This window comes from Hetaerina americana, unplaced genomic scaffold (genome assembly GCF_022747635.1).
Source record: "Hetaerina americana unplaced genomic scaffold, ioHetAmer1.1.p SCAF_12, whole genome shotgun sequence".
Taxonomy (NCBI): Eukaryota; Metazoa; Arthropoda; class Insecta; order Odonata; family Calopterygidae; genus Hetaerina; species Hetaerina americana.
In genome coordinates, this window is record NW_027286292.1 from 32683364 (window position 1) to 32699339 (window position 15976).

A 15976-nucleotide genomic window follows, 5' to 3' on the forward strand; every position below is an offset into this window, starting at 1 on the left:
CTCATTTCTTAGTGGTGCTTCAGAAATTAACCTTAACCAGTGGAGTATTGCTTTAAAAGTCTAACTTATTAGTGTGAATATTTCCCAGTTATTAAATTTATCCCTGATGCCTATTGCTCAAGTGGTAGTTAGCCTTTCAATGGCCTACGTACTACTTCAATGAGGAATGGAGCTCAAAATTTGAATGATGTTGTAATGAAGCTGTACCATTTAACTTAAAATTGAAAATATGTTTGTTCAAAAAAATTTTAATCGTTTTGGACATTGTTGATGGAAATTTTTGAAAATGACATCATTTAATGTTGTGTTTTATGTAAGACACCATTTATCCAAAATAACAGAAGTGTTAATAGACAATGCTCAATGAAGTCATGTATTGTTTAACTAAAATGGTAACCATCTTCAAAAGTATATGTGTATCAATTTGTTCCACCCTGTTTATGTTATATTTGTGGATTCTAAGGAACTGTTTACCTTAGCCAATTATTTTTCCATACATTTATAGCTTAACATTTTGTTAGGCAGCACACATTTAAGGGTTACGCCTCATTACTGATCTGCACACCTAGATTTTTCCTGCAACTTCTTCATTAGGTTTCATGAATGGCTTTGTTGTTTAGAGTTTTTTATGTGTTCGTGCTAGTGTGTCAATAAAGGAGCAGGTACCTGGTTACCATGTACATATTTAATGCAATTATGAGTACATTTTCACTCACTAGTCTAAAATCTGTTATTATGTAATTGAGGTGCCAATCAAAGGAATAAATTGTCAGTGGGGCACATTCTCTCAAGTGCGCTAATAGTGCAGTATTGAAGTTTCTTCAAGTTACATCCCTACATGCTGAAAGGTTGACTTTTTTGGGGCACATGAGATGTAGGTAGTTAGGATTGGAGAGTCCTCAGTCATTCCTCATAAAGGGTTTGTTTTGTAATGTAGACCAGAGTGCATACTAGTTGAGCTCTTAATTTTCCCACAGTTTTCTGTATTAGAGGCCATGGCCTCCTTGCATGGCTGGGAGTTCCGTCATAGGATTTTATGATTTCATAGTGCTTGAATCTAAATATCAGGCCCAATTCAGTGATTGTATCAACCTTTTACCATTTTCATTTTGTATAATGTAAAATGAAAACTTAGTTTGAGTTAAATGACTGATTTAATGAATAACCATGCTAGGATTGCATGGTTTTATTTTACCTACCTTGCTTAAAGATAAGTTGATAGCAAGTCAAATAGTTAGGCATCTAGTAGTATAAAGTATGAAGAACTAAGTAAGTGCATGAAGAAAGTGTGATAATGTATTGGTTATGGTAATTTGATTCTTAGAATACCCTGCATGATTGAAGTGTTTATTTGTAGCCCTTGTCTTATAGACCAAAAGAATGCTGCATATGCTCCCTAAGCTAAGAAATTGTGTATGTACATGATGATTTATGTAAAAGAAATTAATTTTCACTATCCTGGAGTAATGCACTATCAGTCACACTATATTAATAATTTTATGTTTATACAAGTAAAAAATAACAGTGATGAATATAATTTTGGTTGGTAGCTACATACTACGGCTTTCTTTTTTCAAAATGAATGTCTCTTAAAGAATTAATCTGGAAATGACTTGGGAAAACCATTTTTGGAAAGAAGACCTTCGGAATTCATTTTCTATCCATTTACTCAAATTACTTTCCATTTGGATATGTGATGGTTTTGAAGGATACTAACGAGCATTTAATAAACCTTGAATGCATAATCTATGCAGGTATGATATTTTTATTTATGCCTCCCTTTGACAATCATTTAACATTCAATTACTTCCCACCTTTCCTCAATGAGCTGTATTGATTGACTGGTAATTTCAAGATGATTCTGAGTTTAAAAAACAACTTTCTCAATTTGAAATAATTATGTAAATATAATTTGGTGATAACTATTGTAGGCAGGCACTTATAATATTTATTTGCATATTTTGCCATTTATGAATTACTTAAAGCAATAGCTCATTTCTTGTGGTCTATTGATGAAACAAATAAAATGGTGTCAGTAAAAATTATTTAATATTTCAACTGAGTTTTAATAGTGCTATCAATTTTTACATACTCAGTAGGGTTCCCATTGTTTCTTTGGAATGTCCAAAGAATACCTTGTCCATCTTAACCCATTGATCATTTCCTCTGCAGTTTATCACTTAATTTTTGTTTTCACAAATTTTTGTCCTATGTGTCCATACCTGAGATCAGTGGCACACATTAAATTCATAAAGGGCTGAATTGATTTACTCAGCTGGAAAAAGAGAAGGCATGAGATCCAGATTAATGAGCCCATGGTAAAAGTACCAATAAATGTCTTAACAGTGAAATATCTTTTGGTAGTATTCTTTGAAGAATGAATAACTATAGGTTATAAAGAATGTGCTCTAATCATTGTAGCATGAGTTTTCACAAAATAGTGTATTACACAAGTTTTCAGAGTTCATAAATTAAAATACATCTGTGAAACATTTATTTTCAAACTTTTTAAGTCCTCTAAGATAAAAAACTAGGCACTTTTGAAAATTGAAGCAATTGCCTGAGGAAAATAATTCATTTAATTTTTAAATCCAGCAATCCCTTGCTAGCAGGAGTCCCTTGGAGCTTTGTGTGCTTTTTCAACTTTTTATTCCCTTTCATTTGTTCAATATTAATGTGTTTAATCCATTAATGTTAACATTGATTCCCTGGAATGAAATATAGGAAAGCATTCAAACTCCACAAATGCCAAGGGACAACTGTATGTCAACACTTGTCTTATTTTTGTTTTATTAAAACTTTATAATGTTTATTGTAACTTGTAATAAAGATTCACCCTTTTGGAAATGGATAATTTTCAGACTAGATATGCTTGCTGGGGATAGAAAAAAAGGCATAGGCATTTGTGATAATTGAACTAATTTATGATTTTGTCCTTGAAAATGCATGAGTGTCCATCAAAGTTTTGTTTGGAAATATATTCTTTATATGCTCATTATAGATGATGATTTGGTAGTCATTCAGGCACTACCTATGAAAACACGTTAATTATTCTCTGATGATAGAAAACTGAATTTCACATTTATCTCACATCATTCAGATTCACACTTATTTGGAAATTCACATTTGTATTTCAAATATTTAGGTGTAACTATGACTCCTTAATACTCTAAATAGAGAAGTGGAATCTCATAAAGATTAATGTTATATTTACCCTTTTCTGACTATAATTCCATGCTGATATCATTGTATGCATATGTTAGCTTTCATGGGTGTTTTGTTGGAAAAAAGGTATGTAAATTGGCATAAAAAGATATGTCATGTTATGAATTAAATTATGAATAATTAATTTTTACGAGCAAAGGGGAGGAATGACATTTGAATATTTGGGATAAGTAAATCCTTTACTACATATGACAAAATTCCTTGAGGACTGAAGGAATTCTCTTAATGCTTTCTGTCACAACCTTTGCTCACCCATTACAAAATATACTCTCAACTATACCTAGGCAACAAACACAGCAGTTTTGCAAATATCAGGCTAAATCAGGGTTAGATAAGTATTAGTAAAATTTTGACAAGAATTTAGTCTCTTGGTTCCAAGTTGAGATGTAATGGCATAATTATTTAGCACAACCTGGGAAACTGTTTGAAACACACTAGAAATTACTGGTTTATATTTTTCATCAACAATAATCAATAAACTTTTCAAATGAATTGTTTACTCTGGGTCTTATAAATGGCTAATCAGGAGTCAACTCTAGGCTCAATATTATGGTTAATGTCATGATTTCTGTCAATGGGTACATAATAGTGTGTATGTTGTTGCATCATTCCTTGATAACTTTATTCACATACATGATATGATTCATTTTGTTAAAATCCTTTCAGGGTTGACTGAATTGTTGTTCTTATAAGTCCTTTTTTGTGAACCCAGTTGCAATTCAACAGGTTTTCATAAACTAAAAAAAAGTTGTGGTTAACATCCAACTTGCCATCATTTGGCCCTGGAAATCTTGTCACCATGTTACATTACCATGAAAGCCCTTAGTCCATAATGTTTCATATTGTTAGCCTAAAACATCCTTATTTTGATTTTTCTTGTGAACATTAAATATGTACAATTTAAGTGCAAGAGACAAAATCTTGCTCAAATATTTGGAAATAATGCTAAGGGCTAACGACCAGGAATTGTGAGTATTCCATGGGCATCTTGTAGACAATACGTACAAGGTGAAATATTTCAAAATGTGGTAAGTTGTCTTTCTGGTGTTATTATTAGTTAATTCATTATTAACTGCATGCAAATGTTTAGCATGATTTGGTTATTGGCACTAATGATACACTTTTAATGCAGCACTAATTCCATATAGGGCTAGAAAGAGCTATTAGAGCTAAAGCCATTTGTGTGTGAAAAATATCAGTGTAGCTTATTTTTCTAGCCATTATAATATAATTTTTCCTCTCTAGCCGTGTTCACAATTTTAAGCCTGCTAAACTGTAACTGCATGCAAAATAATGGATAGTTCTACAACATTTGCATTTCTACAAAAATATCTCTTGATTTGTATGCTGCCTTGGTCTTCCTTAGCCTATGTAACTTTCATTGGAAATTTTTAATAATAAGGGAGCATTATTGTAGATAACACTTTTAAGTGCCTAAATACTATTCTATGCCTTGTTTGAGACTAATAGTTGTCATTTTCAAAATCTGTCTAAGTATGTCTATTAGGACATTCATGGTTTTATAACATGATATGCTAGCTATTTTTAAAAGGAGGTATGTTTGTAAAGATGTAAATGTTGTAATATACAGTTCAGTTTTCAAGAAGCCAGTGATTGTGGGAACACGAAGAAAGTAAATATGCACTTTCACATAAATGGATTTGAATGGATGTTAAAATGAACAATGAAATAAATGTAGTATGCAATCATTGAATATTAACAAACATTGCTGTTTGAATAAAATGCTATTTTCTCCCACTTCCTGCAATCATATTACATTCCGCAGACATATTGTTTTCAATCATATTTTTCAAGTTTGGCATCTTTTCATTTTCACCATAGGGTGCATAAAATTCTGAATGAATGTTTCTGAAAAAATGCTCTAAGATTAAACTAGTAAATGGTATATAAATAAACTATTGGGAGTACCTATCTTCACAATATTTACTATTACAAAATGGCATTTTTTCAAGTAACTTTTACAGGTATTAAAATCTGTTTCTAGCATTATAATTCATTGTGTTTATCACTGAGCAATTGGGATACCATTACAGCTTCTTATTATTTCCAGGCTGAAAATATAACCTATGTTTTCAGGAAATGTATCGAAGCTAACAGATTGTATTTAAAATCTAAGATTTAATTTTTGCAGTATATTTAATGAATAGCAGTTTGAATTTAATTTAATGTTAGTTATTAACTTAAATTTCATTTAAGATATTGCAGTTGGCAAGCTGTTGTTAGCTGTTTCTCTAGAAGAATTTGCTGCTTTCTTTATAATATATTGTGGTCACACACCACAAAAAATTTTGAATTTTCAGGCTGTAATTCTTTATAAAAGGTAATATGTTACTGGTAGAGGACTTAATGAAAAGCCAATAGGCTAAAGTTTTGTAAATTTTATTTAATCCTGTAGAATTCATGTTGATCAACTCTTTGATATTTTTACTACTGACATTGATTTTCATTTTTAGGAATTCAGTTTTTATCTGCAATGATTATACCTTTTTCAGTTGAAAAATAACAATCTAGTATGGTATTTTTCATTTTGTTATCCTTCCCACAACACATGCTTCATAGAATGAAATAGTTTATCATATTGTTAAACATTTGAGTCATGATGCTCTCATTCACTTCTGTTGTCATGTATAATGCTGACAATTATTCTCAATGTCATATTGAGGAAGCTGATGAATAATTCAACATTATTCATGAACTTTTTAAGTTGAACTGATTTGTGATAATTTACTTATAGGCAGCCTTACTGACGAGGGGAGTGTCCTCAGTTGGATGATAATGCAAAAGAATGATGAAAGCATTGAGGAAATTGGAAGGGATAAACTTTTCAAGTATATAGAAATCAAAGAGTTTTTGGCAGTTGTTTTTTGTAAGTTTGGAACAAAAATTCTAACTAAATTTGGCAGAGATATTCATATAACTGTGTCCAATGCAATTAATTGCCTTTGCTTTATTCTAGATGATGAGGAGAATTATGATAGTCCAAGAATTCTACGCCATATTGAGCTGATTGATGATGAAGCTTCTGAATATGGCATTAAAATTGTGAAAACCAGTGATCTTCTCATGGCTAAAAAATATGGCTTCAGAAAACCTCCAGGCATAACATATTTTAGGAAAGGAAAATCAATCAATTATGATGGTAGGGAAAAAGAAAATGCTTTATATATAATCAAGATTCTATCAATTTCCTTTTCTCATTCTGGACTAATTTTATTTAGGTGATATTGATGATGAAGAGGAAGTTTTAGATTGGTTAACCAACCCAGAAAACATGGAACTGACAGATCACATTGAAAGAGTGAATGAAAAAATGTTTGCAAAAATAAGAGCCAATTCAGATTATGTGGCTGTATTTTTCTGTGAGTATATCAAATATGTTTTTGTTTGTTCTTGACTTAGTAGTTACAATAATCATTTATTTCAATCAGTTGTTTTTATTTGAAATAATCTTGGCGAATATATATATATATATATATATATGGGTCGTGGTAGTCCAGTGGGTAGAGCGTAGGACTGCTGATCCGGGGTGTCCCGGGTTCGATTCCCGGGCAAGGCACTCTCACTCTGGGCACCTGCAGCTCCACCAAGGCTATGTGATTTTTTGGGTACCAGGTCTTCTTGGGAAACCATAACCGGCACAGGGAAAGGAACTGGCCCCCCTACCCTGATGTGTGAATTTCACATGCCGCATAAGGCTTAGTACTGGGTGAACTGTACCATCACCTACCAAACCAACCTTTGGGTTGATTACTGTGTTTATGGTTTATATATATTAGTAGGATATGTGTGTGTGTGTATATAGTCTATAACACTTACAAGGTCCCAAGTATTTTGAATGTGTAGCACTTAAGTTTAATTTGTTTATTTTGCTTCAGTAAGTATACCATGATTGCATAGGTATTAATTACATTCTCTTCACCTGCAAGATTCCAATATGCTGTAAGTTTTGGCTGCCTTATTTCCTCTTTGTTATATAAGATTGAATCTTCAAGTAAATGGCTGCAATTAAGATATGAATCTCGGGTGAGAGGGTCATGTGGTGTAATATCAAATAAAAAAAAGGCATGTAAGGCCTTGTTTTCGTGTAGGTGCATTTAAAGGAAAATAGGATCTGCTAATGAATTGTCCTCAAGGATTTGATGGAATCATGGATGAAGTGGATTAAAAAAATTGTTCAACTTCTTTGACCCCCTGTTAAATTTATAATAATTATGTTTATGGTAGAGTTATGAAAACCTCTGTGGTGTAGATAATCCACTTGGGCATAAATGGTACTGACATGACATTGGAAATGGCATTGCCAATACACACAGGAAGGAAGATGGGGTAATTTTGGCTCACTCACCTTTCTACCACAAGGACTCATTCATATATTCTTTTTACTGTGGACCCTTTGGACCACAATGTATCCTGTAGATACAGCACTGAAGTTTCCCATTCTTAATGTGTCCCAGTGCATTGTGAAAAAGGCTTCTGGTGCTTTTTTGTCCCCTGCTATCAGGTAGGAGAAGGAAGTGAGGAACAGATGCTTTGGAGTCAAAATGTGAGTGCCTAATGACCCCAACTATTGAACTGCAACATTTATGGTCCACTAGCGAATGAATTGATGCATTGAATTATGCAGCCATGATAGAAGCCACCGAGGAATGAGGGTAGACACTAGATTCCAAGTTCCCACACTTGTACTTAATTCCTGCTGACACCATGATTGAATAACTTACTGGTGACATATACATTAAATTACACTCTTCTGAGGGCACAAAAGAGGTAGGAAGAGGAGCACCACAATGCTTTTTAAGTGATACCTAATGCCTGCAATTCTTTCATATCTGGAAATGTATGACAAAATGCTCTCCCACTTGATAATTGGTTAGTCTCAGGCATTACTTGGTGAAATTATTCATAATGATATGAGGAAAACTTGGTTTTTCCTTTTAAAATGACTTTATCCAATGACCAAGATTTTGACTTACAATGCCAAAGATGATGACTTTGTGAGTAAAAAATAGACAGTGAAATGAAGTAATTTGATGTGAAAAAACCAAGTGTTTTAATCTCACTTTCCCTCATCGGAAAAATCAAAGGGAGAGCCTTTTGTATGTACCCTAGAAAGCATATTGAATTCAATCACATAATTTTAAGAACCTGTGCATGATTGAATTAGGGATGTTTGGTTTTTTGGGTATTTCAAAGGCTGTAATTATATTGTGTTTGGAACATATAATAAAAATTCATAATTTTACCAGAAAATATCATCCATACCTTACATGGGATTATGGTCAATTCACATTTTTGGTGAAATCTGAAATAGTCGAGACTTCAGCTGAAGAATGCAACTGTACATATTCAATTATCCAAGGAAAAAACTAGAGGTATAATTTCAATGAGGACAAATATAAGTAATGCATTATTTTGGAGAAATCTCAAAAGTAAATTGAGAACTGGTATAGCACCCACTGATTTATTTGAAAGCTGCTTTGTGCGAGTAATCATGAAAAGGAATCTCACTGCAGCTCAAGAAAAAACCCCATTTCTTTGGTCCATTTCAATGCTTACTAGAGGACAGTGGATGACACGGATATTACAGAGGAAGTTTTTTAATATTGGAGGAAATATATTGTTAAGGAAGATACTGTTTCAGTATCTGACTGTAAACACATTAGTTGAATTGTTTTTCAAGGATAGGCCAGTGTAACTAAGCCCGTGGTACCCGGAGAATCCAGGTTAAATAAAAAGACTATCCTTCTTTTAGGTTTCAGTTTCCCTTCTGTGCTTTAACAAAATTTGATATTTGTTATATTTATCAAAATTAGATGGTGCTGACTGCAAACAATGCGACCGAGTGTTGGCTGAATTGGAACACATTGATGATGAAGCTGATGCGGCAGGAATCAATTTTGTGAAAATTGATGATAAGCATTTAGCCAAGAAGTATGGTGTTTTTGCATTGCCAGCTGTGCTCTTCTTCAAATTGGGTTCCAAAGAGCCTGTTATATATGCTGGTATGTATGCAACATATCCTGAACATTTCCCTGTCTAAGAATTCATGTATTGCTTTACCTTGATCATTACTTATGTTATGGAGGAATCACAAATCAATTTCATATTGTTTCTATTACTTTATCCATAAAACTATATACTTATATTTAGCAATTATGATCTTTAGCTTCTTTGACAGAAAGCAGGTATAAAATTGTGTATCATATAAAAAGGGGCATGAAAGTGAATGAAAGTATATGTTGTCACCTCTGTGACGATGGACCAAAACAAAAAACATGATACACAATTTTATTATTAGGAAATTCAGGGGCACAACCACCTTTTTGTATGAAAGAGATAAGACTGAGAGCACATATGAGAGGGGAGGGAAGGTGTAGGATGAGGAGAAAAGCAAGGGAGGGTCTGCTAGGGGTGAGAGTAGGGAGCATGGATAAGAAGAGGGAGGGTATTCCCTAGTGAACAAGGCCAAAGCCTGGGTCTGGGTCATGTCTCAGGGCGTGGGAATAGGTGATAATTGGAGCAGTAAAAGTCACAGAAGGAAAAATTGTGGAGGGGACTAGTAGACAGGCTGATAGGGATGTGCAGGGTTGCAGGTGACATGGTGATTTGTAATGTGGATATTGTGGGGTCAGGTACATTGTCTGATGTAGCAAGAGAGGCCATGTTTGCTATTCAATTGGTAGATAAATGTTGCTGTGGAGGTCCATAAGGGAATAGAGTGGAATGGAAGAGAAATGGTGAGTGTTGAAGGAAGGGAAAGGGTGGTGAAGATGGGATAGGCTTTGAGTCTGCATCAATTGCAAGGTTTCAAATTGAATTTGTAAGTAGCAGAGGATAAGGATTTAGAGATGGGTTTAGTGTTTTTTCAAGATGCCACCTATGTCAGAGGGTCATTTAAAAGTGATGGATGGACATTTAGGTTACATGTTAGCTGATGTTTGGTGGTGGTGAGAGTAGGGTAACGGTCATTGAGATTTATGGGACTGAATGCTTGGGAAGTATATAGGTGATAATAGGAAATGACATTTACAAAAATATTTCTTGTTTTAGTGCACATTCCATTAATGTCGGATGAAGAATAATGGCATTATTGGGGTGAAGATAAGGAGTTGCAAGGAGAGAGGTGTCTTGGTGGTGGTGGGGAGGGAGTGGTGGCTATCGGTTATTTATTGTGTTTAGTTGAGAAAAAGTTGTGCCAAAGCTCATTTTATTCAAATATGTGCCAAAACCCAAGTTCTCCCCTCAAAGCTGCCTGGTGTTTTTAGGGGGATTTCTATTACTGTTATCGTGAAGAAGCTATCAAAGGATTGATTGTGGGAAGCCATATGTTTAGGAGTGGAGTGAGTGAGAAATGTGGGACATTTCAAAGAATAATGGTGGACATTGATATGGATAGAAAGGGTGGTGTTGCATTTGTCTGTGCAAAAAGGGGGGTCTGATAATACTGATGTTGAATTGTTTTCATGTGCATTTTGAAATTACATATATTATCATTTTAATTTATTAATGTTAAAAATGACAACATTTATTGTTTATTTATGTGTTAGGTGACTTGTATGATGAAAACCGAATCCTTGAGTGGCTCCTTGTGCAAAAAGATCCCTCTGGGGAAGTAATTGAAGCTCTGGAAGGACTAGAACTACTCAAAGCTCTTCGGAATTCAGATTCAGTTGCAGTTTATTTTTGTAAGTGAATGTATGTATTTAAATCTTTATTCATTCATTTTAATACAAGACTAAGTGTTGCTGTAGCAAATGCTTACATAATGCCAGCATAGGGTTTGTTGGTTTTAAAACGTTGCTCAAGTGTAAGTGTCTGTACCTCTTAATAATATTAATGCTTATTCAGAAATGAAAAATAAATGGTATTTATAATATATTTACTGGAGATAATGTGACCATTCAAATGGCAATGCAAAAATATTGCATTAATTAAGAAATTATGTGGAATAATGGCTTTGATAAATTAAGCATTTTGATCCTAATTTTGAGAAATTAATTGGCTAACTGGAAAAATTAATTAATTTTTAAGCCTAACTTTTGGTTATCACCTACCTACTTTAAGAGTAATGTTTTAAGTAGAGCAGCTATTCTAATCCTGTTATTTTATTAATTCCTATTACCTTATTCCATGCAAGAAAAAATCTATGAGAAAAATACTGAAAGTAAATTTGTAAGTTTTTTTATCTGAGGATGTCAAATTTGGAAGTAGGTAGCTGTAAACTACCATCTGACAAATTGATCCAAAGCGAATATAATCAGGTTTCCACTATGTGCCAACTAGAACTTTCCCAATGATGGTGAGGATATATTTGAAAAATCCGATGTAGGAAAGTATTGAGTGTAAGTCTGAATGATCATGTTGACTGTTTTTATAAAATGTTATCTATTTGAAAACTTGTGAATAGCTACATATCAATGAAGACAAGAAATAGGTTACATGAAAATATGCATTTTCAGCAACAACACCTCCAAGCATGTTACACTTCATTATTTTGAATTTGATTGTCCATAAGGCATCTGTCTATAGGTGCCTGTTGTTGCTCACTATTCTTGACTCCATAGTAGGCCAAAGTCTTTGATCATAACAACATCAAAGTCATTATTAAGAGAAAATTACATGGATAAGCAATATTCCAATGCTTTTTGGATCAAAGTTGACATCATTGGCTGAATAAATAAAATAGGAAAAAACATCTCTAGGTAATTTATTGAAGTTGCAAATCATTGGCAATCAGTTTGATGACACATTAATGATAGCTCCATCTGCACCTTTCGTGTAAGCATTTTTTAAACACCTTAGGAATCTGCAGTGTAAGAGGGTGGTTTAACTGGCTTACCCAGCTGGAAATTAAGGGATTCATGTTTGCTTCCTGGTGATGGCAAATCATTTTTTCAATATGATTTTCTCATTGTGTAAGTTGCATAAATCTAATGTGAAGTCGCACAAAATTGTAATTAGATTTTAGCAATGTGAAGCATGATATATTGAATATGAAACAAGCTCTAATGCGTGCTTGTTTAAACTGTTTATGTCTCACTCTGCTAGCCCCAAAATATGGTGAGTGGGAGGTTGGGAAAATGGCTTATATAGCACAATTGAATAGCGTCACATTAAGTGATTAGCATTAGGCTATAATGTAAACAAAAGCATGCACCCAATATTACCAAATCATGCCAGTGCTCCCTGATCACATCCCAGAACTCATTCAATAAGCTTACTGATATCATAGCTGACGTTTGATGTTCAATCTGGTTAATTTCAGTATTTTTTCTAAGATGTAAGAACCTTTAGAACTTATGATTTTTGTCAGGAATCTTAATTAAGCTGCAGATTTTTGTGATTCCATTTGTTACCTATCCAAAGCACTATTTTTGCAACTTAAGGGAAATTCTGAAGAAAGAGGGAGGCAACTAAATAAGTTGGAGGTAAGATGATTTAATTACACCTGGTGCATGGGATAAGGTATGGTGTTATTCTTCACCGGAATTGCCATTTGAATATTTATATTTCATTTTTTTTGGATTTATTTAACAAACATGCCATCTCCTTATTATGATAAGGGTTTATTATACTAAAATAAAATTATTCATCTACTAATATTTACTTACTCTTATAGCAGTCGAAAGATGGCTTTATAACTTATTTCATTGAAGTTGTTCACTAATATAAATCCTTTGATGGTGAAGAAGAATTTTCCTCCTTATTCAATTTTGGAAAAGGTATATTGGTTAAATTTATGAATATTTCAATGTTGAATCCATAGGGAACGAGACAGTTTGCCAATTATGTAGCTCCAGACACAGGCGTAAGCATGCCCATGGTAAAGAGGGTGAAAATGCAAGCCATGTTGAGGAGCATCATCCTGAATGCCCCCATCCTGAAGGGACTCATAAGGGTATCATTTCATTGGAGATATATGTAACTGACTCCCCATAGTGCATAGTTGGTAGACTTTTGGAAAATTGTAATCCATTCCATTGTTTCCAGTCAGCAAAACTCATTATGATTTTTATGTTCCCTTACCTCTCATATAAATGTTTGTGTATGTTCTCAAACCAAAAACATACCGGGGATTTATATTTGTATTACACCTCTCATGCTCTTATGGCCAGATTTCAAATCAACCTGTGTGGGATATGTCCAATTATAGGTTAGTCTGTGTGGGATATTAATTTCTTAAGGTGAGGCTAAATATTTTGCAATGGATGAACCTTGTCTCCTAACAAATTAATCTCCAAAATACCAATTTAAAATTAGGCATAAATTTTGGAATTAATAATTTTATGTATACATTTTGACAACATATCAAAATTATAGCATGCCCTGTACCATTTAATATAAGAACCCTTAATGTGCACAATACTATAGTTAAATTGCCTTTCTACCAGTAATGGATGTGAATAAAGTAAAAATTTCCCAAAATATATGAAATTAAAATCAAATGTACAAGTACGTCCTCTATTTCTTTATGTAAAACTTGAAGAAAATTTAGTGTTCATATTTTTAATTTTAATATTCCCTCTTTTCAAAACCCAGAGTTTTATTAGTTTTTCAAAACTCTGTTGAAAGATACATAATAATACAAATAAAAATTTTATTTTTTATTTTGAGAAATTTCCATTAATATCGTAAAGAGGAGCAGAATACATACTATATGCCTATAGCGTGAGCAGTATGAAAATATCTTTCTATTGCTGAATTTATAGTCATTATTTTAAACTCTTTGAGCATTTTAATTAATTTTCATTTATCATGTGCAACTTTACAAGGAGCCACAAAATTGGTGTTTAAGGCAATAATAAGAGCCAAATTGAAAAAGAATAATCTTCATAGGTGATTAATAGAAAAACTATGACTGGAAAATATTCTTAAGTAGAGATGCCTAATGTAATTTTGTGAACAAATTATAAAAAAAAATAAAGTGAAAATAACTGGATTGTTGAAGTAAATGCTTTTAGAAATTAACACAGGAGAAAATCTCTAAATGACTTGAGAAAATAGTCAGTATCCTCTATGCATCCCCATTTACTTAACTACAACTAGCTCTGTAAGTAGATAGTTTTGTGTTTGTAGTACCAGGTAAGACGTAGTTGTTCAAATGTAAATGATTGATGCTAGATCTAAGGGTGTAGTCAAGTCAGAGCATCCCTGGGTGTTACCGTATTACAATTTTCAGGCAGTCATCTTGTATTGAATTGGTGTTTACATCAAATGCATTTTAGATATACTTCATCAAATTTATCGAATATTAAGATGGCATTGATTTCCTATCTACCATTTGGTTTTTCTTTTTGAAATTTAAGACAGTGGTATGATATTTTCTCATTAATCATTAAATAAAATATCACTTGAACTTCAGTCAGTTATTAGAAATAATATTATAGTAAATCAATGCCTGCTATTTAAAATGATTACATGAATCATATTAGCTAATTATCCTTGGTATATCTGTTTCTGGACTACACCCCTGGTTAGTTATCATTGCATGAGTTCTTTTCCTGTAAATGTGATCAAATATTGGATAGCATGATTATCTGTCATTGCATCAATGTATTTTTTCTCTTTTCATTTTAAGTTTAATGCTTATCCCCATTATCTTTGCTGAAATTATCAATTAAAATGTAACATAAAAGCTTCAGAAAGTTTTGCTCTAAAACAATACCAAAATATTTTATGTTAATGAAATGATTGCTTAATATGTGTGTCAATTAGCTTAAAAAGTGAATATATCATTTTGGTTTAGTAAAATTTTATGTATTTGAATGTCTCAAGTGAAGCAACTGCAAGTAAAATGATTCTCGCCATACAGGTTCTCAAGAAAAGAGGTCCTTTCAATGTATAAGGAAAAACTCATGGTGCCATTAAATTATAATGAAACTCCATTTTAATGAATTAATATTACATTATCTTTCAAAATTTCCATTCAACTTCCAGATTCTGCCAATGAATGTGATCAGTGTTCTACAATTCTTGAGGAATTAGAAAACATTGATGATGATTGTGATCGCCATGGAATCACATTTATTAAAACACAGGTAGGTATTTTCCTTTGTGATCCTTTGACATATTTATTGTGGAATTATTCAGGTAAAAAAGATGAAATATTTGTTGAATTGAAATTACATTTCGTTACCAAAACAAGTATTTTTCTCAAAATATTAAGATTGAATTATTTTATTCAGCTATTTTTTTGGTTGACACCTGTAGATACATTAATTCTGCCATCTTATTTATCTCAGCATATACTTCCTTTTTTCAAAGAAATTAATATAATGCTAATTTTTAATGTGTAAACATACAGAATATGTATTTTTGATGTTTATAATTTTTTTATTGATATCCATATTTTATGATTTTAAATAAACATTTTAATGATTTTTTCAAAGAGTTACAGTGTTATAATACCAAATTATTTTTGAAAGTGCAGTTTCTGGAGGCCAAGAAATATGTTAAATAAAGCCAAGAAATACATTTTTAATTGTTTCACCAGATTAGCACTACAATATTCAAAGCCATTAAATACCATTTGCATAGCTTGCAAATTTGCATGCTTTGTATGCTTATGCATAAGTAACAAGTGCCTATTAGTTTTGTTTCAATTCAGATTGGAAACAAAATCATTCAAAAGCCAGCCCTGGGGGCCACTTAATAAAGTCATAAGCATGGGTTTTTAATATGCTGCATTTCAGTAAAAGAGGAATGCTGATGGACTTCCGTAGTTGCATTG

The 15976-nt window shown here is 32.6% G+C and overlaps 1 protein-coding gene across 3 annotated transcripts in view; it reads left to right on the forward strand.

Annotated features, from left to right (window-relative positions):
- hlk (hulk) overlaps nucleotides 1-15976 on the forward strand; it is a 168089-nt gene that overhangs the window by 140724 nt on the left and 11389 nt on the right. For 2 of the 3 annotated variants that reach the window (XM_071582877.1, XM_071582878.1), the window contains 7 exons: nucleotides 5981-6112; nucleotides 6203-6385; nucleotides 6465-6605; nucleotides 9060-9248; nucleotides 10794-10931; nucleotides 13013-13144; nucleotides 15184-15284. In XM_071582877.1, the coding sequence (XP_071438978.1) occupies nucleotides 5981-6112; nucleotides 6203-6385; nucleotides 6465-6605; nucleotides 9060-9248; nucleotides 10794-10931; nucleotides 13013-13144; nucleotides 15184-15284 (1016 nt within the window). The remainder of the gene's footprint in view (nucleotides 1-5980; nucleotides 6113-6202; nucleotides 6386-6464; nucleotides 6606-9059; nucleotides 9249-10793; nucleotides 10932-13012; nucleotides 13145-15183; nucleotides 15285-15976) is intronic. The other variant, XM_071582879.1, reaches the window with a different exon arrangement.